Source organism: Carassius gibelio, chromosome A15 (genome assembly GCF_023724105.1).
Source record: "Carassius gibelio isolate Cgi1373 ecotype wild population from Czech Republic chromosome A15, carGib1.2-hapl.c, whole genome shotgun sequence".
Lineage (NCBI taxonomy): Eukaryota > Metazoa > Chordata > Actinopteri > Cypriniformes > Cyprinidae > Carassius > Carassius gibelio.
The window spans coordinates 24,069,082-24,094,116 of NC_068385.1; the positions used below are offsets into that span (position 1 = coordinate 24,069,082).

The 25,035-nt window shown below is 37.6% G+C and overlaps 1 protein-coding gene across 3 annotated transcripts in view; it reads left to right on the top strand.

The window, feature by feature from the left end:
* Window positions 1-23,781, top strand: part of LOC128028756 (rho GTPase-activating protein 35-like) — a 75,485-nt gene extending 51,704 nt beyond the window's left edge. For 2 of the 3 annotated variants that reach the window (XM_052616072.1, XM_052616074.1), the window contains exons 3-7: window positions 4,344-4,488; window positions 13,030-13,107; window positions 17,582-17,713; window positions 20,576-20,681; window positions 20,772-23,781. In XM_052616072.1, the coding sequence (XP_052472032.1) occupies window positions 4,344-4,488; window positions 13,030-13,107; window positions 17,582-17,713; window positions 20,576-20,681; window positions 20,772-21,207 (897 nt within the window). In that variant the 3' untranslated portion in view covers window positions 21,208-23,781. The remainder of the gene's footprint in view (window positions 1-4,343; window positions 4,489-13,029; window positions 13,108-17,581; window positions 17,714-20,575; window positions 20,682-20,771) is intronic. The other variant, XM_052616075.1, reaches the window with a different exon arrangement.
* Window positions 23,782-25,035: the final 1,254 nt, after the last annotated feature.

Sequence of the window (25,035 nt, forward strand, 5' to 3'; positions counted from 1 at the left end):
CCAGGATTAGGGAAAGTATTTGACCCATGTATGGAGACAAAAATTAAAGTATAGAGGAAAAGAAAGTAGCTTTTTTCAAACAAAAATTAATAATTGCAAAACATAAATGAAACCGCGCAAAAGCAATGATTTTGCAATACATATTTTCCATGGTCATATCTATTAATTTATTTGCAACTCTGCTTTTATTTTGCATGTCAGTCTAGTTTGAGCTCGCGATATAATTTACCTTTATGCTTCACCTTTCCGCACGTCTCTCTTTGTGGCACAGTTTTGACTTGGGGGCAGAGTCAAGGGAGGGGGGCGTGTATAATATGCTTCCCTGGAAGTGACATCATCGGACCGAGACGCAGCTCACTGATCCAGGTCCAGTCATGATGAGCTGAGACTTTCGAGTGGATCGTTTATTTTTATTCAATAGCATTAAAACATTCATGTTTTCGTTTCATTTACTTTATTAACAAATGTATGTGTATTAGCAGCGTTTGCTCAAGTTGTTAACATGAACATCTGCTGTTTATTTCTCTTGATGTGCACACTTTTATAGCATTAAAAAGTGTATTGTTTCAATTGGTTAACTGCAAGTGTTTGTTTAATAAATATGTAAAAATATGTTTTTACAAAAGTTACCTACTGCAGCTTTAATTAGGGCTATATTTTTATATTTATTGTTATGCTTATTCTCCCCTTTCAATTTGTCTATTGCTTACCTAATTAACGGTCTGTAAAACATTTGTGTTTTCATTTACAAATGAAACTAGCGAATTATTAATTTATAATTCTACTATTTATTATTATAGGGTTAGGATATTTATATAGTTATTGTTAAATTAATCCTTTAAAGTGCACTTCCTGTAAAAATTCCTGTCACATAGCATAATCAATGCTTTATTGGCATGTCGGGCTTTTATAGGCTATTATTTACAAAACTCTTCAGGGCTGCATTTTCCTCTGAACTAATGTAAACAAATAACACTTCTGTGTGCTGGCATCCTCCCACAAGTTAAGAGATTTTAAAAAACGCTTGCAGTTAACCAAATGAAACAATGCACATTTTAATGCTATAAAAGTGTGCACATCGAGAGAAATAAACAGCAGATGTTCATGTTAACAACTTCTTTAATTTGAGCAAACACTGCTAATACACATACATTTGTTAATAAAGTTAAAACGAAAACATGAATGTTTTAATGCTATTGAATAAAAATAAACAATCCACTCAAAAGTCTCTGCTCATCATGACTGGACCTGGATCAGTGAGCTGCGTCTCGGGCCGATGACGTCACTTCCAGGGAAGCATGTTGTACATGCCCCCATCCCTTGACTCCGCCCCCACGTCAAAACAGTGCCACAAAGACAGACGTGAGGAAAAGTGAAGCGCAAAGGAAAAATGGTATCGCAAGCTCAAACTAGACTGACACGCAAATTAAAAACAACGTTGCAAATAAATTGATAGATATGACCATGGAAAATATGTATTGCAAAATCATTTCATTTGTTTTGCAATTATTAATTTTTGTTTGAAAAAAGCTAATTTCTTTTCCTCAATACTTTAATTTTCGTCTGCAAAACTTTATTTTCTTTTGCAAAACATATTTTTTTTTGCGTATATATACGGCCGTTAAATTGACTCCATACATGGGTCAAATACTTTCCCTAATCCTGGATGAAGCTAAGTGCAAGAAATGGAACAAGGCATACCACCATTCATGTGAATTTGTTAGACAGAAGACACATTTTCATTATAATGTATATTATATTTTATTTTAATATATTTAAAATACATGTTGCTAACAATGCCTAGTAAGGTTGGTTTGGACAAAATTGTCTGTCAAATGTAATATATAAATGATTTTTTGCTGGGAATAGTATTATAGCTGTCACTCCCATAATACCCTGTAATCACACAAGCAGAGATTTCGGTAACTGCTGTTCTCCTACAGCATGTGACAGCCTAAGAGTATATGAAATAATTGAGCCACCAGTCCTTCTCATACACAGCAGTGTCTTTATTACTTCAGTGGGGTTAGAATGAGGCCATTGGGTTAAATCACCTTGCTTACATCAATTGCCTTATGGGACTGGTCCATAAAGCAACCCATAAAAAACCACACCAGCTCAGTAGCCCCAGTGGTCTGTACTGGTTAATCCCTGTTCAACAAAGGCAGTCCTTTTCTGATGTTAAAGTAGTTTGAATAGGCCTTTCCTGTATACTATACCATCTGCTCTCTCTCTTTCTCAGTATGTTGTATGGCAAGGCCGGAAATGTTCACTCAGCCTTTTAAAATCTCCTCACCCAACAAGTGGAATGTTTCAAATTCCATCGTCACATAGTTCCTTTCTAATGCCCCTTTAACTCTGCACCAGCAACTGGCAAGTGAATAGTTGCACGGTGGTGATACCAGGGGAATGGTTGTAATGTGAAGTTTTCCAATGCTTATAAATTATTTTACATAGATTGTGAGGTTGCTGAGGCATAACATAAACAAGCATCAGATTCATTCACACTGTAACACTATCAGTATCCTCTCATGTCTGAAGTTGTAAATCGGTGTTGCAGAACTGCCAACCTTTAAACATTTTGTGTACTGGCTACGCATTTTGACCTCAAAGTATGCTGGTACGATGTGTCACTCTAAACTATGCAAATATCCGCCCCTGTCCACGAGCAATATTCAAAACAAGCAACAGAACAGATGAAAAGTTCAACCAATCATAGGTTTTTATTTTATTTTATTATTTTATCTAAATAATTTCTGAATTGTATCTCTCTCCTAGTAGCCTATAGTTTATAGTTTCAGTTCAAAGTGGCTCGCGCTCGCCCAGTTAGAAGCTCTGACAGAAAGGCTGCGTGTGAGGCTGACGGAGATGTGCTGTTTAATGTATTTGAGATGTGCTGTTTTCCTTAATCCATAACTTACATTGCACAGGTATATTCTCCATCTGTAAATGTTAAAATCCAATGGAAAATTTCCATTTTGCTGTCAGAAGTGCATGAGTTTCTGCTTTAGCGATTCTCCGTTAATCTCCACAGACTTCATTTAGAAATAGCAGCACAATAACTCTGCCTAAAGTATACATTATGCTGAAATATTTGTAGTTGCACAATAAATGTGACATTGTAGAATTTAAAACCAACAAATAAGTGTATTTGTATGATAGCACTAACTGTAAAGATTTTTTTAATTTTTAGTTTAGCAACTTTTAACTTCTGCTTTAAAAGTATATATATATATATATATATATATATATATATATATATATATATATATATATATATATATATATATATATATATATATATATATAAAATATAATATTTATTTATTTATTTATTTTTAGGTTTCAAAGTTATAATGTAATATAATTTTAACCATTTATTGCACATAATATATTCCTACATGCTTACATTTAATTTGTTTTTTTTTTTAATCCAAATACAAAATACCAAGATATATATGGCTACCGTATACCGCAAATCAGCCAAAAATGTATATACATTTTTGCTCATATTGCCCAGCCCTATACAGAAGTGTACTGGAGTTTGAATTAAAGTGTACTGGATGTTTGTTTTGTTTTTTTTATAGCATAAAAAACAAATAAATAGCAAAAATTAATTAAACAGTTATGGTACACAATAAAAAAAAAACTTTAAAAAGTTAACCTGTAAACGGTTTACCCTCACATTAACACCTATAACCCCCCACCCCTCCCCATGCATGACAACCAGGTTGGCAGGTCTGGTGTAGTAACAGTTATATGCATGATTTAGCTGGTTTTCTTTGTGTGCCTTGGTTTGGGTTGCTGTGTGTCCTGTATTGGTGGGTGAACACATAACTTTTTGCATAACATTGCATTCCCAGTAATACTCCCTGTGAAATGTAATTGGAGCACAGATTCTTTACCGAGAACTTGGAGGGAAGGGAGGGTGGTAATTATGTAAACGTCTATTGAGAGGAGCCAGTGGAAATAAGAAAAGGAGTAGAGCAGTGGGAAATGTAAGGAGAAGAAGAGAGAGAGATAGAAAAAGGGAGGAAATGTGGCATTTTCCTGAATGTGTGAAAAGCAGAGCTTTGGCCTGCAGATGTACCAGGAAGCTGGGTCGCCTTCTAACTACAGAGCAGACAGACTCTGGCTTAATAAGCATTGTAACTTTTTCTCAATTGACAGTACTGCAGACACACTAGCCAAAGAGCCGTGATGCCCTGCTGCAGAGCATTATGGGAAAGCAGCAGTGTGTCCTTCTGCAGAACTCTAAACTAAAAAGTCTAACACAATTGTACTTAAATCAAGCTTAGCTATTGTAATTGTACCAACAAATAATGTGTTTGTCTCCTATCTAGCAGAAACGTCCAAAGGCTCGTCATTCATCATCGTCCAAACCTCTTGAGAGTAACTACTTTGGCGTTCCCTTGGTCAACGTTGTCACGCCGGAGCGGCCCATTCCATTGTTCATCGAAAAGTGTATCCGCTACATTGAGGCTACAGGTAAGCAGCACAAAATTCTTACATTTATATTTTTACTTCAGAATGATGTACTGAACTTAGCTAAATGCTAACGCTTGCATACAAATTCAAACAGTATGTGACAAGAAGTCTTTTCATGCAATGACAGTGTTTTCCAAAGCTGGTGAACTGTCTTCAAACTCAAAAGAATGTAGAGTACATACATTTTGTGTATGGTATATGGTGGATAGATGAGATTAATTTAGATGGATACAGTTCAATATTAAAATATTGGCTACCTGTAAACCTGTACCTGTTGGCTAGTTGTAATGGTAACCGCTTGTCCTTGTTGGTGCACCCACCTCACATGCTAGTTGATCCTGGTTTGAATCCTGCAGTTGATTCAGGTCACGTTTTTGGTCCTACTAGCACAGTTGAAGTGGTGCCATGAATCTGGATACGAGGTTTAGTGTAATAGAGATCAGCTAGTAAGACCTGTGCCGCTAAACCTCATTAATCTCCTCTGGTCTCAAGCCTGCAGTACGAATCCTGCCCAGAACCAGTTACATTGGTGCCATGACCCTAAACTTCTTCACTCATCTGCCCTTAAACGAGTAGTTCACCCCAAAATGAAAATATGCTGAAAATTTACTAACCCTCAGGCCATCCAAAATGTAGACATGTTTGCTTTTGCAAATTTGGAGAAATATAGAGTTACATCACTTGCTCACAAATGGATCCTCTGAAGTGAATGGGAGTCTGAATCCAAACAGCTGATAAAAACATCCCAATATTCCACACCACTCCAGTCCATTAATTAATGTCATGTTTATGACGAATTCATCATTAATATATTTTTCACAGATCCATTCACAATAAGAGTCCTCTATCCATATTATTGCTTTTCCAAGTTAAATCTGAATGAGTAGAAAAATATGCAAAGATGAAGCACAGTTTACAAGCGAAAACATTCCAACACAGTTCTAAACAAATGTGTTGGTGGATTTGGATATGAAAGGACAACAGGGAATGGACTTTTCTTTTTACCGGAAGAAGTCTCTGTTTGGACTCGTATTCTGATGGCACCCATTAGCTGCAGAGGATTCATTGGTGGGCAAGTGATGTAATGCCAAATTTCTCAAAGGCTGTTCTGATGAAGAAACAAATGCATCTACATATTGGATGGCTTGAGGGTGAGTAAACTGTAAGCAGATTCTCCTTTTTGGGTAAACTGTTCCTTATAAGAGGCATGCCAGCAACTGACACTTGAGGTTGAAGTCTAACCCTAGGTGGTTTGCTTATTGTATCTGATTTAAGTCTGAAAACTCACAAAAACCAGCAAACCAAACCAGCTAGCTACCTTAGGCTGGTTTAAGATGATTTTGTCAACAGGGTATATACTGTACATAACCTATAAGATCATTTAAACATTTCAAATGATCCCACAGCATGCAAATAAGAGCCTCTCATTTTTAGAAGTATGATAATGCAATGCATGTATGCACTTGTTAAGTGTGTATCCGCGCAGCTGTGGATTTTGATTTGACTCTGTAGCATTAGCGCCATTAGCTTCCAGGGATTAAATCTCATCAACTGAGAGCAAGTGCATTTGCGCCGGCTGGGGTTTTCTGTAATGCTGAGTTTTGGAGGACACACCAGTATTCCCTCTGGGATGCATCTGTCCATCTGTAGTTCAGATGCAGTCAAGCTTGCACAACCTACTGTGTAATGAGCCTCTGTTAGTCAAATGCTGGCGTGTTCACGGATGGAGATGTGTCATAATTATGAAGCTTTGTGCGTTTCTGGAATATCACAACTTGAATTATGATTACACACATACAAGTATAAAAGAACGCATGAAAATGTTACAATATATAGACAAAGAATCAACTGTGTGCGTTTATGTATTACATACATACTTGAGGTTAATTAATTTCAATTCCCTGCAGCGAGTATTCAACCACACCCTTAGGATTATGTGTGTGAACCACTAGGGGACAGAGCGGAGTCAGTGCTGGTGTCATTAATAGTTTTCTTATTCAGCTCCTCATCTTTGTCCCTCATTTCCATTTCCTCTTTACCCCGCCATTCTCCTGCTTTTTTCATGTTTCGTTGAGTATGTGTAAGCTGCCAAGCCCCTTGCGATTATTTTCTGCTTGAAACTCCCTCATTGAGATCAATATCACATAGCATAAATGGTGAACAATCTTTCGGGCTCAGCTCTTTTTTTGTGCTTTGTGAGTGGAACTGGATTCTACAACAGCTTACAGCGTGATGTGCTGATAGCACCCGCAGCGTGAACACTGGAGAATACGTGAATAAGAAAGTGCCTTACCAATCAAAATAATACAACCTTATCAGAATTACACCAAATTGCTTTTACAAAGGCTTTTGTAGAAAAATGGCAGTTTGACAAGGAAGTCCTGCTTACAGCTATGTTTAAGATGTGCTTAGTCATGGCAGCTTAGTATTTTACATATAGCAACCCTTTGTACCTCACTACCCCATAAAAGGTACATTTACCTCTAGCTGTATAAATTAGGTATTGGTCAGTGGGCTCATATGGAAACCAACTAGTGGGTTTTGAGGTCAGCTATTTAGCCTTTTATTTATTTATTTATTTATTTTTTTTTTTTTTTATAGTTCTTTCAAATATTAACTAAACAAGTGGCGAAGCCTAATTGTACAAGGTTTACTTAAGACCAACTAGTTGTACAAACCAATTTTGACTAACCGATTTTTTCAAGTACCAAAAAGTTTGGGGTTAGTTAGCTTTATTTAATGTTTTTGAAAGAAGTGTCTTATGCTCAGCAAGGCTATATTTAGTTTTGGTGACAAATACAGTTGAAACAGTAATATTGTGAATTATTACAATTTGAAATAACTGTTTTATATTTTTATATATAAAAATATAAAACGGTTAAATATATTTAACGATGTAATTTATTCCTGTGATGGCAAAGTTGAATTATCAGTCTTCAGTGTCAATGTTTCAATGTAAGCAGCAAAGAAGCAATTCTTTTTATTATACATGTTTGAAATTCGAAGCCAGAATCAGTTTGAAATACTGTAGTGTAAAACTTTTTTTTGTCAACATTATAAATGTGACCCTGGACCACAAAACCAGTCTTAAGTCGCGGGCTATTTTTAATAGCCAAAAAAAAAAAAAAAATATATATATATATATATATATATCTAAAAACATTGTATGGGTCAAAATGATCGATTTTTCTTTTATGCCAAAAATCATTAGGATAAAAAGTCAAGATCATGTTTCATGAAGATATTTTGTAAATTTCCTACCATTAATATATAAAAACTTAACTTTTGATTAGTAATATGCATTGCTAAGGATTCTTTTGGACAAATTTAAAAGAGTTTTTTGTAATATTAAAAAAATGTTGCACCCTCAGATTCCAGATTTTCAAATAGTTGTATCTCAGCCAAATATTGTCTTATGATAGCTTTCAGGTAGTGCTGTGCAAAAAATCGAATGTGATTTTCATCTCCAGCACGTGTGTTCAGATCAGGGTTGACACGTTTTCACAACAAAGCCTGCCAAGTTGCTTCTCAAAACGAGTCCAAAAGTAGCCCAATGGCTTTTCCAGGGGGTTCCCCGATAACAAAATGCGCCCCAGGGATAAAATACATGTTTTTTCGCAGGGTTGCCTTGGTAAAATTAGCATTTTAGGGGCTAAATATCATGCTTTTGGGATTGGGGTCGCTTCAGCCTGCGGACATGAAAAACAACCATGACTTTGCAAAACAGGTTCAGGTGGAGCGGCATTTACTACACACAGCCATAGTTCACTGACAAGCTACACAAAATGAGCCTGCAATTTTGAAATCAATTTTGTGTAGATTGTCAGTGAACTATGGCTCTGTGTAGTAAATGCCAACCAGTGTTGCCAAGTCTGTGGTTGTTTTTTCATGTCCTCAGGTCGAAGCGACCCCAATCCCAATAATGTGATATTTAGGAGGAAGGAAACCCCATCAAAAAACATGTATTTTATAGCCGGGAGCGAAACACGATTGGGATAGTTTTGAGAAGCAATTGGGCAGGTTTTGTTTTGAAAACCTGACAACTCTGTGCTGGACGCACGTGCTGGAGATATAATACTAATCACAGGAGCGCCTTTACTGACGAGAGGCGCATGAAATATTTTTTTGTTTTTTTGCACAGCCCTACTTTCAGGTGATGGATAAATCTCAATTTCGAAGAAATGTACACTTAAGACTGGTTTTGTGGTCCAGGTCACAAATGTCTTTACTGTTACTTCCATTAAATTGAATGTGTCCGTGCGAAATAGAAAATGTATTGGCCCAAAACCCTTGAACAATATAATGTGCATGCCTACTCTAAACCACTTAAAATTCATAGGCATTGTTCATCCAAAAACCATCCAACAATTCTTCATTTACCCATATATTTCCTTATGTACTAGTATGAAACTTTTGTGGTATTTTGTGATCGTTTCGGGCCCAATTCACGGTTGAGTGACCATCACTTTAATCAAAATTAATTTCTGTTGCTGCTGGGTGAAAAAAGAAGAAGAAGAAAAAACAGTTTATGAGCAAACTAGTCAAGTTCTGTTTATTTATATATTTCTGTAGAAGGTAGGGGTGCTTCATTGTTAACTGAGAAGATGCGCCAATAAACGCTGATATTGAACGTGGATTTGCGCATCTTCTCAGTTAACAATGGCTCTGTGTAGTAACAGCTGCTCTATGTGAAATCACGCACCTGATGGAATTAACCGCTGATTAGAGAACCGGCTTTACTGACGAGATGCACATAACGATCGGCCGGAGCACCCCTAGTAGAAGGGTTTATATCATTTTCTCCTATTTCTTTGGGTTGGATGGGGCAGAAATGAAAACACATGCACCGATTCTTACATCCCTTCCGTTATACCCTCTGTACCAAAAATACATGCATTCCCCTTTTGTTCCTCTCATTTCCTGTTAATTCTTCTAGGTAAACCTGTCTCTCATTTAACTTATCTTTCCTTTTTATGCCTTCTCTCTCTTATCTGTCAGTTTTTTTTTTTTTTTTTCACTGGGATGGTATGATAAATGAGTGTTGGGTGTTTAGGGCAATTGGGGTCACCATCTCCAGATTATTCACTACTACTTATACTGACAATCACCTGAGCAGTGGCAGGACTTCTTCCAGAATCAGTACAGTGGGAACAGAAAATACAGTATATAGTCTCAGCTAGGCCTGTCACAATAACAAATTTTGCTGGATGATAAATTGTCCAAGAAATTATCGCGATAAATGATAATATTGTCGTTCTAAGACCAGTTTCAACTTATATAATGATAATGGCATAAAAACGCAGATACACCTTTTCAAAGATCAATAAACTTTTATTTTATGGCAGAATCAGGGCAAGAAATACCAACATGATGACTTTGTGTGGCTTAAAATGAATACATTTTGTATGTTATATTATGTGTATATGCCGGTTAGGGATGCTCATATTGACCGTTTAACCTTTAACCGAAAGTAAACATTTTGACCGATGAAGGGGCCGTTCACATATCACGTCTTTTTTTGTGCTCAAGTTTGTTATTTCAAATACGGTATGCGCGCTCATAATGAAAGCGACGCGGTCGTTCCACACCGCATCTAGATAAAAACATCTCAGCTTTTCAGAGTGACGCAAGCGCACCAGGTCATGTGAAAAGAACCGACTCAATCAGCTTCCTTCGGGGTGAAAAAAATGGGGTGGCGTCATTTTTCAAACTGCCCGAGCGCTTTGGAAAGGAGGAGAAGCACGCGCGTGCACGTGTTTGTGTGTTAAGTCATTGTGCGCGTAGACACATGCAACAACACGCCTAAAGATGTATTTAGCTGGGCAAGTCAAATGAAGCGAGCGAAAAGTAGGCCCATTTCGACAGAAAGGGCAACGAAGTTACTAGCAAAATATTCTACGGGGTATTAAAATAAGGTAGTAGTGCAAGTACAATGCTGTATCACTTGCGACACAAACATCCACAAGCAAATGAAAGGTGCTTCCCAAAGCTGGTCACTCTAGCGAGACGTTATCTCTTTATTCCCGGGACATCTGTGAAATCAAAGAGGGTGTTTTCTACCGTGGGCTGTCCACAGGCTGCGCTCCAGTCTAACCCCACATCATGACATGTTACATTTTTTCATAAAAAAAAAAAAAAATCGCGGCCAAAAATATTATCAAGCTCATTTTTTTAATTGTGCGATTAATTGATTTATCGACTATCGCGAACGGCCTAGTCTCAGCCCACAGGTCACTAACTGTAACCTGTCACTCAGACCCTATTTATTTTTTTATAAATCAGATTTTGAAATAGCTCTAGTTATAGAGACAAGGAAGCAGGGAACATGACAGCCGTTGGAGGAGGAGAAATGCTGAATTGGCTGATACTAGCCCCAGAGGATATGCTGAAGATGATGGCAGGAAGCGGCAGGGGTTTGTTTGGACATGTTGCAGGGTTAGCTGTGCTTTAGAGGGCTTTAAGCAAAAAGGTCATGGTGAGTTTCAGTGAGAGAAGCCCATGAGGCTCGAAGTGCTCTGTTTAGTTTTTTTAATGTCTTAACATTACATTATCTTGACGTTGCTAATGGATTTGACGTTCAGTATGAAGGCCAAAAGATTGAGAGTGATTGACATGAGAAATTATATAATGAACTGGAAATATGGCGCTTCCTTGTATTGTCCTTGACCGTCCTTCAGAGGATGTTTCTCTTTCTCTCTGATGCATTTTTGTGGCTTCTGTTATGCTTGAACTTTTTCTTTAGAAGTCTTTAGTTTGTGATTCAATTTGGTTTAAGCTATGGATGGATAGTCTTGAATCCTTTTAAACTTTTTGTCAGTGGGAAAGCTCACCTGAATTAAGTTCATCAAGTTGATCAAGGTTAATTTGAATGACTTACTTGCAAAATGGGCATCAAAACTATTCTGAAGTACAGAGCAGGCTAGTCTGTAATTAGAGTGTATAGTGTATTTATGTAATTTACTTATTTAGTAGTTTACTTATTTGCTTTTGTTGGTAGTTACTCGTTTATGTAGTTATGTGCTTGTTTATTTATCTATTTATTTATGTACATATATTTATACAGTGAAAAATGCACTATTATTTTACATTTGTTTACTTTAAATTTCTGTGCCTGTAAAGTGCTGTTAAACACCTGAAAAACAGTATTTTATTTGTATTTTTGCTCTATTGTGTTTATTTGTGTTGTTACATTTAGTTTGATTATTTGTTATTTTCTTTTTTACTTCCCTGAACATAGCACATACTGTACCGAACCTTACCAAACCGTGAACCTAACACCATGAACCGAACCCAGCTAGGGACGGGCGATATATCAGATGCGATTGTCACGCGCGTTTCGTCAGTAAAGCCAGTTTCCTGATTAGCGGTAAATCACCATCACCTGCATTCAAATGGAGCGGCATTTAATAGACAGAGCCATAGATCACTGACAAGCTTCGCAATATTGTGTTCATTATCGCAGATGAATCGCCTTGATAATGAACGTGATATTGCATGATATGTCAGTGATCTACGGCTTTGTCTATAAAATGCAGCTCAATTTGAAAGCAACCGATGGAGATTTACCGCTAATCAGGAAGCACATAACTACATAAAAGAGTAACTAACTACCAACAAAAGCAAATAAGTGCGTGACGAAATGCGCGTGACAATCGCATGCGATATATTGCCAATCCCTAAACCCAACCACAAGCAGTCTGAACCGTTACATATATTATATATATATATATATATATATATATATATATATATATATATATAATTATTGTTGCGGTCTAGCATTAAAGTACTATGGCATTAACGTTGTTGTGGTTACTATTATGATGTTAATTTTATATCAAAATTATAATGAATTAGCAGTTCATATTCAAATCATATTTCAGCCTATTTTAAATAAACATTGAAATGATTTGTAGACCAGGCACCTTGTGGATTTCTCAGCCATCAAAAATAGAGTTTTACGATCAGTGCATATCTATAACACAATATGAAACTTGATCTTTCTGAAGTGTTACAGTCCTTTTTTTTTGTCTTTTCTTTTTCCACTCTGTTCTTACACTCTGCCATAAACACACCCTTCCTCTCTACACACATTTCCCTTCATGCAGCTCTACAGAAATTGATCGGGAGAGGTGAGGCAATCAATGCGGTCTGCCTCGGCAACATGCCGACTCGTTTTCAAGAGTGTCTCTCTGCTTCTCGATCTGTCTTCCTCTTTATCGATGTACTTGTTTTCTCTCTGCTTGGGTGAGATGGGCCAAGGCGAGCCACTCTCTGACTCTTGTCTCCATCTGGGGCACAAGACACATGCTGCTGTCTTCCTGTGGCAGCGCTCATTCTTCATATACAACTGAGAAGTCAAACAGTGAAGATCGGAGTGTGGTCGCATGATTAGCAACCTCAGATATAAATTAAATATGTGTAATGTGTTGTACTTTCTGAGCTGAAGATAACACCATTGTTGGCTCTTATCAAGCTCTAAAACTGTAAAATGAATAGAGTGCAAAACTCATTAATTAATGTCAACTCTCTCTCTCACAGGGTTGAGCACAGAAGGGATCTACAGGGTGAGTGGAAATAAGGCCGAGATGGAAAGCTTGCAGCGGCTGTTTGACCAGGGTGAGTCACATGACCTGTCTGCCTTTCTATTGCTTTTTCTTTCTTATCTCTCTCTTTTCAGTTTCTGTTTAGTGCGCTTCATTGGCATGACAAATGCATAGAAATAGAGCAAATGTAGTGCAGCTAAGTAAGATGCACAGATATTCAATTTAAAAAGGAACAGGGAAGTAGAACTTAAGTTGAAATACTGTAGCAAGGAGGGAAATTAGACAATGGGGAATGATTCATTCAGTTAGACACAAATGAAGCATTTAAATGCTAATCGGCCTCAGCAAAAAATCATATTGTCTTGCATCTTGCAGTGTGAATTTTAATGTTATGAGAAGTCTATACTATATGCACCTAAAACAAAATCATATTATCTTTTTTAGATGCACACAAAAACAAACAGACTTGCATGCGAACATGCAACAAATGAGCCGATTCTTGTATTGAATCACACAAAAATGTTGTCTGTTTGAATCAGTCTAAGCTCTGAGGTAAAAGCTACCATGACAGTTTTTAAATGAGTATGAATTATGTGATGATGATCATGATAGTGAATGAACAATGAAATATTGATGTTGTGTTGACACTGCACATAATACAAAGTAATATTGTAAATAATCCAGTGGCAGTAACTGTTGACACAATGGTTGATTCTTGTTGACACTCCGACTTAATTGGTTGTAACTTAGTATAGTAAAGCTGTTTGACATCCATCAGAAAACGGGAAAATGAAGACTCCGTGTGTAGCTAGTACCGCTGCACTAAATCTTGTCAGACTAAATGACAGACGCTCTACCTTCACCCAAAAAAAGTTTATTCACCAATGTTACAGTAGCTGATCGACAGTCCTTTTTAAAAGCTACACTTATTGTATAGTTATTGTTATAGACTCTCTCTCTGTTTTCCTAAGTATTTTGTTTTATTCTTGTCAAATTTGTGGTGTTCATGTATACTTTTGTCATAAAACATTTTGGCAAATATTATATGTATTAAGTTTAAAAGTTTACTACACATAAGAAAATCCCTGCGTATGAATATGCATACTTCCCTGCTATATAGTAGTATAGCATGTAGTATGTAAAATGAGTAGTAAGAATTCATAGAGTAGTGTTCATAAAACTGTAGACGAAAAGGACTCAATATTATTAGTAGTCAATAATCCGAAGTGTATCATCATGTGGCCATTGGCGCAGAAAAATCGTGTATTAATAGTGGACTACGTGAAGATGACAACATAGCGGATGTAGTACTGTACATACAGATTTTGATAACACTACACATTCATACTAAATAGAACAGACTTTTTTAATAGTTGTGAAGCTTGTTTCTTATCAAACGTAGTACGTACTAGACAGTATGTGATATCAGACACACATATTAACTGTTGTTATGAGAAGTCCTGCAATATCTTTTGTAGAGTTTCAGATAAGACTTATGTTCACTACAAAAGTGCCCTTACAAAGCTGCTGTCTTGTCAAGAAAAAATGAAGTCAAAAAAGCCAAGGAGGTCTATAATATCTGGAGGAAACTGTCTGTTAATGTTTCCGTTCGTCTTGGTGACAATTGTTTAGTTGCTCTCTTTGCTCATGGGCACTGAATTCCACATAAAACTCTTATTTGAGTTTTATAACACGACCAATTGTGTAATACTAGATGTGATCGTTACTTTGATGTATAACATGGATGATAATGTCATAAAATGTGTCAAAGATGAAAGGGGTTTTCAAGCATCAAACAATAAAAGTTTAATATAGCTTTCAGTTTTTTTCCCGTACATTTAAAATGTGTCCTTTTTTTTTTTTTTTTTTTTTTGAGCAAAAAATTATGACACTCGTACATTTTTACAATGATACAGGCATATTTACTACAATAATTATTAGATGCCATTAAAGGTAAGGTAGGCAACTTCAGAGAGGGGCTAGCAATAGCAAGCTAGCTTTGAAAGCATAAGATTTCACCCTTCCTGAAAATCACTCTCCAAAGCCACGCCTCCTCCAAAACACATGAAAAAAAAAAGTGCGACTTATAGTCTGGAAAATAGGTAAAGTCATAAGTATATTGTTTCATTTTTATATAAATATTTCTATTATGCTGAATGACAGTGATAAATTATATCTCCCACATTTTGAAACTTGCATTTAATATGCTTTCATTGTATATAAATCACCTTTATACATTTTATTTGATGAGGAGGTCTTGTATTTGACCCATGTATGGTTTATTTCCCTTGTACTTTGAAGAAATCTTTATGATACCATGATACGGTTTCAAAAGTACCACTTAAAAAAGCTTGTGAAGCTAAGAACATTACTAAAGTATAACTCCCTCTCGCTGCTTGTCTGGCCTGCTCTTACATTACCCTGCTGTTCTAGCAGCTTATCTAGAGACATCTCATGGATATCACAGTACATACTGAACTCTGTTACTCATATTTGCCTTGGGGAAAAGTTTGAGTGGGCCAGTCACAGCAGACCCAGCTGACATCAGAAGTGAGTGCTATTCCTCAGTGTGTGGATCACATTTCCATCAATGAGCACATTGTAGAGCAGATGAGCTCAATTAACTGGGACTGATCCACAGCTATTACTCCAGCCCACTGTGGGCCATTATGAAGCATACTGTCAGAGTGCATAGATTATGCTTGTATTATGTGCATACTTGAGAAGACGCAGCCCAGTGTCTGTTTTCCATTGCTTATTTTTAAAGATGGTATGACATGTATATATAGTTCGGACTAGTATATGTTTATTTGTGTGTATAGGCATTTGTTTATATATGTATATGTGAATAATATAATAGGGCATAATATAATATTCTATGATTTAAAAGTTTTATATTAGATTTTAATATATATATAATTTATATACATGTTATAAATATTGTATAAGAATAGCTAATAAAATATATTGTTTATATGAATATGTAATTTATTTATTTTAAACTTCTCACTCTTAAAAATAAATTAAATATTTATTTTGACATGGGCGAAACTCATGGCCCCAAATCTCTCTCTTTGTTTTCATTAGGCTCTTTAAAGAAACTGTGTGTGTGTGTGTGTGTGTGTGTGTGTGTGTGTGTGTGTTTACCCACTTAACCATATTTTGGGGACGAATTTGTACCCAAAAGTAAGCAAAACCTGCAGAATTGCAAAAAAAAAAAAAAAAAATTAATTTGGGCACGTCCTCATTTGTAAAACTGGTCTAAAATCAAGTGAACAAAGTTTTTTTTTTTTTTTTATTGTAAAAATGCAGAAAGTTATGGTACAGAAGGTATGGCTAATTAAATGTGTGTGCACGTGTCCATCAGTGTAGGCTGTCCTGTTTGTGTGTTTGCGTTGGAAGAGAAGGTCAGTTAATTACCAGCAGATTGGTTTGGGTAATGAACCGCGAGCGCATGCTCCACTGATCTGGTCGGGCCCGGTTTGGACAGGCATGAGCTAATAGAAGGCGAAGGCTCGTGTCTGATCGATCAAAACCCCGCACAGCCAGGTGACGGTACAATTACGGAGGAAATTACTGCGCAGGTATGTGTTCAGAAGCATCCCGGCCAGCTCCAGCGAAATGTCAGACGACTCACAATCAGGTGCTACACAGCCTTTATCGATCTCTGATAAAATAGATTCAGGACGGCTATAGTAACTGATCTGGGGTCAACTGGATTTAACATGCTGGACTGAAAGATATTAATTGTAATACAAACATGGAGTACTTGTCTATGTTTGTAGCTTTAGCCACTTTTGGCCTTGTGTGAGTTTTCTCAATCGTATTACTTTAATTTGCAATTTGTTTTCTGTTAGTGATAACATACAAATTAATGTATTGTTCAATAGCAATTTGTGACGCAAATGTTCAATATCCGTGTGGTAGCTGTTTAAATGCCTGATCCAAAGTTACTGTGAACTTGATACTACTACTACTAATAATAACAACAATAGAACACATTACATAATTGTTGTTATTAAATTAAATATCTGGACATTTAACACTTATTTAATAACATTTCAGATTGATCTAAATAAACAGGGTATGTGTAACTTTGTTTTATAAGACAGCAGGCTAACATGGTAGCTATATTTTGTGCGAACGATTTATAAATCATAATGTGATTTTGTAGAAATTGTAATTGGATGGTAATAGAAAGAGTACCCATTAAAATGTCATTACATGAAGGACCTGATCATGGAACAATGCACAGTACAAGTGCAGAATTGAGTTTCTCGAGTCTGTTCAGTAAGGAGCGTTTTGATTTGTGGATTAAAAGCTCACCGCGATTGGCGGTTTATGACGGTAGGAAATGGGCGGTTTCAAGCAAATTTTTTATAATTTGATACACTGTCCGTGTAAGGAGAAAATGCTCAGCAAAAAAGCACACTGATTTATTGTAATTTAACAACTTTAATTTGTGAATCGCTTGAGAAGCTGCAGTCATTCACAAACTTCCATTTGAAAGTCTAACCGAATTCTCTCTCTCTTCCTGTACATTATAGACCCTAACATTGACCTGATCGAGAAGGACATGTCTGTGAACACGGTGGCAGGAGCGATGAAGAGCTTCTTCTCAGAGCTGCCGGATCCTCTGGTACCCTACAACATGCAGACGGAGCTGGTGGAGGCCTTCAGTAAGTATCAACACGACAGTGAGCAGACGAATGAACCTTTCTAGGCTCTCACAATCAATAAAAACAAGGACAGATGTTTTCCACGGCCAGATGTTTACCGTGCTCGGTTGTAGTCCTCTGAGGTTAGTGTGCTCTGGAGATCTCCTCTGCTGGACGTCCTGTGTGCGGAGAGCTCTTGTTGGAGGCAGACAAAGAAAAACAAGGGAGAAGCGAGCGAGTAGAAATGGATTGGGTTTCCGCAGTGCGTCTTCCTGTTGCAGTATTATAGACTTCACTCCCCGTTCTTCAATACACTCACTCTCTCTCAGTGTGAAGTTCAGCATTGTCTACTCTAGGCATCGCTCCAAGCCAGCAACACACAAGCGATGAGACTTAAGCCTAAGATTGCCATTAGTCCTTCACTCCAGACTGTTTCTCAATAAACAAGCCCTTTCAAGTCGTGCCATGCTCAGCTGAAAATAAAGTGTAACACCCAAACCTGCACTGGTTAAGCACCAAAGAGCAGATCTGATTGGTTCCATTTGTCAAATTTTGGCATACAAGAAAATATTGGTATATAAATTTGTTATACAAGACAAAAAATCTCAGCAGTGAGTCAACTGCATATTTTTTTAGTGAATTTAATCTGCTAGATACAAACAAAAGCAGATACTAATTCAAGCTGATAATAGTCTCTCAAACCCAAAATAGATTTGTATGTTTTCTGATGATAATGTGAGGGGATCTTGCCTGTGTCCGTCTTGAGAACATAATGCTATGGGCATCGCCGTTCGGTTGCTAACATGTTCTGAGCGGGAAGTTAAGATTAAAGGGATAGTACACCTAGAAATTAAACTTGTCATTATTTACTCAGCCTCATGTCATTCCAAACGTGTCTGACTTTGTTTCTTCTGTGAAACACAAAAGATTATATTTTGAAAGAAAAAACTGGTTTGGTTACCAACGTCCTTCACACTGTCTTCTTTCATGTTCTGCAGAAGAAATGGAACGGCATTGGGGCAAGTAAATGATACTATGACTTTAATGCTTAGGGTTGCCCTAAATACAATCAATAATAATAGTGATGCTTGTTTTGGCAAAGCCACTTATTAATAGTACAATCACAGCTACACTTATAACCAAACACTACTTAATACAAGAACATTGCAAAAGCCCGTTGAGAGTAAGAAGGAAGGGATAATAGAGCGAGAGGACAGACGGCAGGTCACCTGACTGCCGTGTCACTCTCTGCAGGTGGTGGGCGGGGCTTTGCTCCGGTCCGTCTGTCACTGGCTTGATCTGTCTTAGTCTCTGGAAACACAGGAAGCACCTGCACTGCTTTAAGACCTTCTGAATATTAAAATCGTGCCTATATAGTATTGATGACGAAATTGATATCACATGTGCTTACTAATACCCAAGCATTCACATAAAAACATAAAGCTTTAAACTTAAGCCCAAAGGATCCTTCAGTTTTGATGTAAACATGCCAAGTAAACACTGTTTGAACACAGGTGCTCAACATTTGTGCACTATAAAGTTTCATCCTTGTTTAGTTTCTGCGCTTTTTTTCTCTCTTAGAGTTATAACTGATAAAAAACATGTTGTATTCTGGAACTTGCTGGTGGGTCCGTAAGCAATGACCCAGAACACTCTAGAAAACAAACTACATCCAAGCTAGCAGCTATAAAAAAAAATGACCTGGCTTTATTGTGGTTCTGCACATTTTTTTTTTTTCTAGTTACTGTAGTAACTCTGCATCTGGGGTCACAATGTTTAATGCTGATGTCAGTGTGTGTGTGTGTGTGTGTGTGTGTGTGTGTGTGTGTGTGTGTGTAAGGCTGACATCAGAGTGTGTGTGAGACTAGGGAGGAACACATCTGCCGTAGAGGTCACATGTTCACAGGGCTCACAGCGTTAAGGGCTGATGTAAGCCGTTCTGACTCACCGCAACCATCAAGCTCGCTGCACCCAGGGTGTGTGTGTGTGTGTGTGTGTGTGTGTCTCTGTGTGTGACTGCAGTGCACACACTACACATTTATTTTTGTACATGAACTGTTTGTGTGTGTGAGACACCGTGCTTCATTGAACAATCCCTCGGTCACCCCAGATGAGACTGATGGGACGTTTTGTTCGCTTGCGCACACACACACACACACCCTTTTCATCTATCTTTATTATCTATCTATCTATCTATCTATCTATCTATCTATCTATCTATCTATCTATCTATCTATCATTGGTTAAAGGTTCTACTATATATAATAAAATGCTAAATATAAGAGAATAGGTAACAATTGCAGATTAAGTTTTAATTAAGCGTCACTCGACATGGACTAGCTAGTTTGCTAGTATTTACATTTTTGGTACATTTTTTTCCCTCTTATGTTATTTGCAACATTCAACCCTGTTGTTGGGACTTTGGTAACAGAGTTGAAGGTTAAGCTTGACAAATGCAATGTATGTGTGTAGAAAATGAAATGTGATTTGTACTTCCAAAATGTTACAACTTGATGAAACTTAACAAGTGCATCATTATGGTAACAGGGTTGAACACGTTGTATACGTGGGAGACAGCTTAATATTACGTTTATGGTTCATACAGTTGATGATAATTCAAAACATGTCTATCTACTTTCTCTTAATAGTATGGGGTTTGTGTCTTTTTTTCTTTACCGAAACGAGTAGGACACAATGTTTGAGATGTCCCATTAAGAGAGACCTTGACATTACAGAAACACATTGATTGGTCTTGAAGGGTCCTCAAGCCGTGTCTTGTCCCTCTCTCTGTTTGTGTGTTCTGGGACAAGTGAACACCTGTGAAGCATAAGGAAGATAAATGTGTTTGGGTCTCATTCTGTGCTCCCTCTCGGCCCCCTGCAGAAATCGGTGATCGAGAGCAGCGTCTCCACACCATGAAGGACGTGCTCCGCAGGTTCCCTCGAGAAAACTGCGAGGTCTTCAAATACGTCATCACGCACCTGAACAAGTGAGAATGCCAGCCATCCCTAGGGCAACACACAACCAATCTCACTCACTCAAATGTTTTCCATTCTCACTGTTTCTCTCTTTCTCTCAGGGTGAGTCAAAACAACCGCCTGAACCTGATGACCAGCGAGAACTTGTCCATCTGTTTCTGGCCGACGCTAATGCGGCCCGATTTCACCACCATGGACGCGCTGACGGCCACACGCACCTACCAGACAGTCATCGAGACCTTTATTTACCAGTGTGCTTTCTTCTTCTACAATCAGCCTTTGGCCGACACACCCAGCGGTCTGCCGGGACAGCCCACCTCGCCCACCACCACCTTGTCTTCTGCCTCCTCTATACCAGGCTCCGCCTACTCCGCCTGTTACACCCCATTACAACCTATAGCCCCGCCCTTCAGCCCAGCCCGACAATCCCCGCCCCATTCTCCACCCCCAACCCCTCAATCTCCAATCCAGAGCCTGCTGCCTTCGCTCCACCCCCATCACACCCCTACGGAGCAACACACACTTTGGGAGCACTGAAAGAGATTAAATGAATGGAAGAAACTTCCGGGGAGATTGCACGGCCGTGCCTGACTTATCACAAGCAAAAGCAGTAGAGGAGCGAGAACGAAAGAGGTCAAGAGTACATGAGCTACGTCAGCTACACTTCATTGCCCACTTTCTGCATCATGCTACTCCATAAATTCTCCGTAAAAATCTCACACATAGATAACTGGCTGGGGAAGTGTGGTAACCCCAAACACAGATCTCTAATGGGTCCATGTGATGTAGATGATGCACTCTTCTCTTGCTGGTTCAGCATCGTCTTCATCAGTTGGCGACCAATTGGTGTTGGGGTATATATATGAACAAATGGGCTGAACCCCACCTCATATTAGAAATAAAGTTAAGCGGGCCAACAGGGTGGCCTTTATATTCACCAGATATTTGTTGTAACCCTCCGACCGCAGTTATTCTCATATTAGAAAAAAAGAAATGCTTTTTCCCAATGCAGCAACACACGACTCGTACACCTTATTTAATCTGTTTCACTTGTGACAGCCTTTTAAAGAAAGACACAAATCAAAAGACAAAACTAGAGTCTGTGGAATGCTTTTGCACAGCATTCTGGGATCTGAAGTCTTTTCCTCACCTTTCTCCCCCGTCACATGAGCCTCCAGAACTTGCTGGAAGACTAACGCTTCTTTAATTGCAGAATGTCCTTACAACCAGACAACCCTCAGTTTCCTGCTCCGCGAGGATCTTCGTCTTTGTTCAGTGTCTGTTCATTTGGGAGCTTTACTATTGTTCTTTTTACACGTTTGCAGGAAGTCCCTCCCTTCTGGCTCACGCTTGATCTGTGGACTGCTTTTGCGCACATGGTCGGTGAACCAATGAGTAATGGGTTCTAAGGGATGGGTAAAGGTTGTGGTCCACCTGCGTTTGAAGGAGAGGTATGCACTAAATCAAGAGTTACCTCACAGCTCCAGAAGGTAAAGGGAAGTCTGCACTAAAGGAGACACTGTGTCTACATGTACTTATTCAGATGGCATTGAATCACTGAGCTGAGGAGGATGAGAGTGAAGATAGAGGCATAGCTGGATGAAATAATGGCGTTCAGAAAAGTCTTCAATGTGTTTGAAAACCACATCACGTGGTGCGCTATCAGAGTGAGAATAGTTAAGTGTCATTTTATCAAGACTGAGTAAATATCTGCACTTCAGAGTTGACCTCCGAAGGATGACATTGTTTATAAAATACCAGAAGAAAGATTAGGGGAAGGAAATCCGGGCACGGAAAGGGGAAAGCTAAAGTGTCCTTTTGTGGGCTCTTGGAGCCCCCAGTGGACAAAGTAGGTATTGCCTGATTAAAATAAATCACTCTGATGCTACATCTATTATTTTTTCTCTTCTAGAAAATGCTGGATACATTCACAATCACCTAAATCACTTTGTAGCAAAATAGGGTTGAAGCAGAAATCAGCTGCGCTTCAGCATTCGAACATATACTAATATTCCCCAGCACTTATGCTTTGTAATCCTGACTAGTAATCTTTGACTTTTGTTTATTTGAACTCAAAAGAGTCTTTATTTTCTTTTTTGAGCCGTGGTTTTCAAGCAGGGAGGCGTTGTTAAACTGTGAAACGATCATGTTTATGGAAATAAATGAATGTATGCCACAGTGGATTTCACATCATTTTTGTGCATATCTCTCCCAGTAAGATATATTAACCAGAAAGTGAACCACACCTGGCCTGTCCCATTATAACATGCTAATCAACATCTACTCTGACTTCTGACTGGCTGTGATGAGCAACTCCTTACCCATTTTTGCTTAAACACTACATGTTTTGCCCTCAGAGAGCAGGAGTAATGGTATATTTTGGGAATTCGGGAGCTGTGTGGCCTATATGCCCCTGGTACTTTGTGTATGAATTCTGCATTCGCTGTGTATTTTCAATGTATTCTTTCAGAGCCACTTGTCCTTCGCAGAGAAAAAAAAAACTGCAACAAAACAAAAGTAATTAAAAAAGGGCAGGGGAGGACGAAGATAAAGCGACATTAAAAATGTGACATTGGTTCAGCAATTCTGTTTGGCTGCATCACTTTATTTTTTGTTTCATTTTCTTTTTCAACAATGATGACAGATTGTCTGTTAAGTTAAAGAAGAAAGGAGCAAAACTATATTCAGGATGGTTGTTTATTTGTACGTTAGGGGGTCTGACACATTGCCCTGTAGTCAATGGTGATAGAAAAGGTGTTTTTTTTATGTTTTATTTTAATAATTAAAAATGAGACCAAGCATTTTTAACAGTTTTTGTTTTAGTTTTTTTTTTTTTTTTTTTTTTTTTTTTTTGTGAATGGTGTAAAGGCCACGATGACGTAGTGCATGATTCAAGTCCAGGTCAGGTAGAGGGGTCTGCCGCTCTCAGTATTAAAAAAATAAATAAAAATAAGAACAAACAAATACTAGTATGAGTACGGAAATAAATGAAGTTACATTAAACAGAAATACATGTCATTACAAGTTGGTAATTAATCTCAATGGGAATGGTGTATAAACAGTAAGGCCTTCTGTGACCTGTATCATAGTTAATAAATCAATCTTGTAAAATCGGTCTCATGTCCTTATTTTAAAGTTGCAGGATGTGCATTAATTCCATTAGATTTGTGCTTTTGATATTTACTTGTTAAACTATTTGATAACACAATAGGCACTTTTAACAAATCAGGACCATACAGGGTGTGAGGTGCTTAGAGTAGATTAGATTTTTCTTCTATCTAGAATCTAAAAATATCTAATTGCAGTTGCTAGTGAAAATGACAATAAAATGTTTCAGTGACAAAATATTGCACTAAATTAAAAATTCAAATGTTTTGAAAAATTTACAATAATGATGTTTTAATACTCTAAAAATTTATATAGAAAAAATATATATTTTACAAAAAAAAGTCAATATTTAGAATTAATTTTTAGTTTTTATTAATCTCAGTGTTCCAATAAATGTTTCATAAGTTTTTTTATGCATAATAGTGACCCTATAATGTGATCAAACAGTTTAAAATAGCTGGGTTAAGATATAGAACATTTTTTATGACCGCAGAATATGTTATTTCAGTACACACATTATCCCACCGGTCACAATTGTGACCCAACATAAAACACATTTTTTTATACACTTTTCCAAAATAATTTCAATAAATAATCATTTGGATATTTTCATGTCTGAGGAAATTTTGGGATCAAATGGAAATTTTGAATGTTAAAAGTTGTAAGTTTATCCGTGTTTCACATGCAATGACAAAAGCAGACCGCTAGGTGTCTCGATTGTTTAAGAACTGGGTCTTTGACGTTATATAGTCTCTCCATATGCACGTTATTAAGGTCCTCTGACTCACACCTGTTAACGCTGCTGGTGCATTATTTTCATTAGAGACGCATGTTCATAATTTAAAGTTCCAGCTCCTTTTTTACGTTTTTTTTTTTTTTTTTTTGGAAGAATGATTGATATAAACACGCTTTTTGTAGAGTTTACAAATACTAAAGATTTCAACTTAACGATCTCATATTATTCACATGAATGTGTTTATTTATAGGCTAAACAGTCATTATTGTTTCGTGAATCTATTGTTTCGGTAGATCCGAACTTTCAAGAGAGTTTCAGAGTCTGGAGGTAAACCTGTGCCGGTGTCCGGTTCGTCTTATGATCAGTCGAGGCACGTTTCGCTGCTCATCCGTGTCTTCGCGAGGCTTGAATTCAGATGCGTCCGACTCCGAACGATTCACAGCTCTTTCTTATTAATACCAACACACCAGCATCAGAGATCCTCCTGTCACATGCATCCTGATTCTTACATTGTCTGTAGG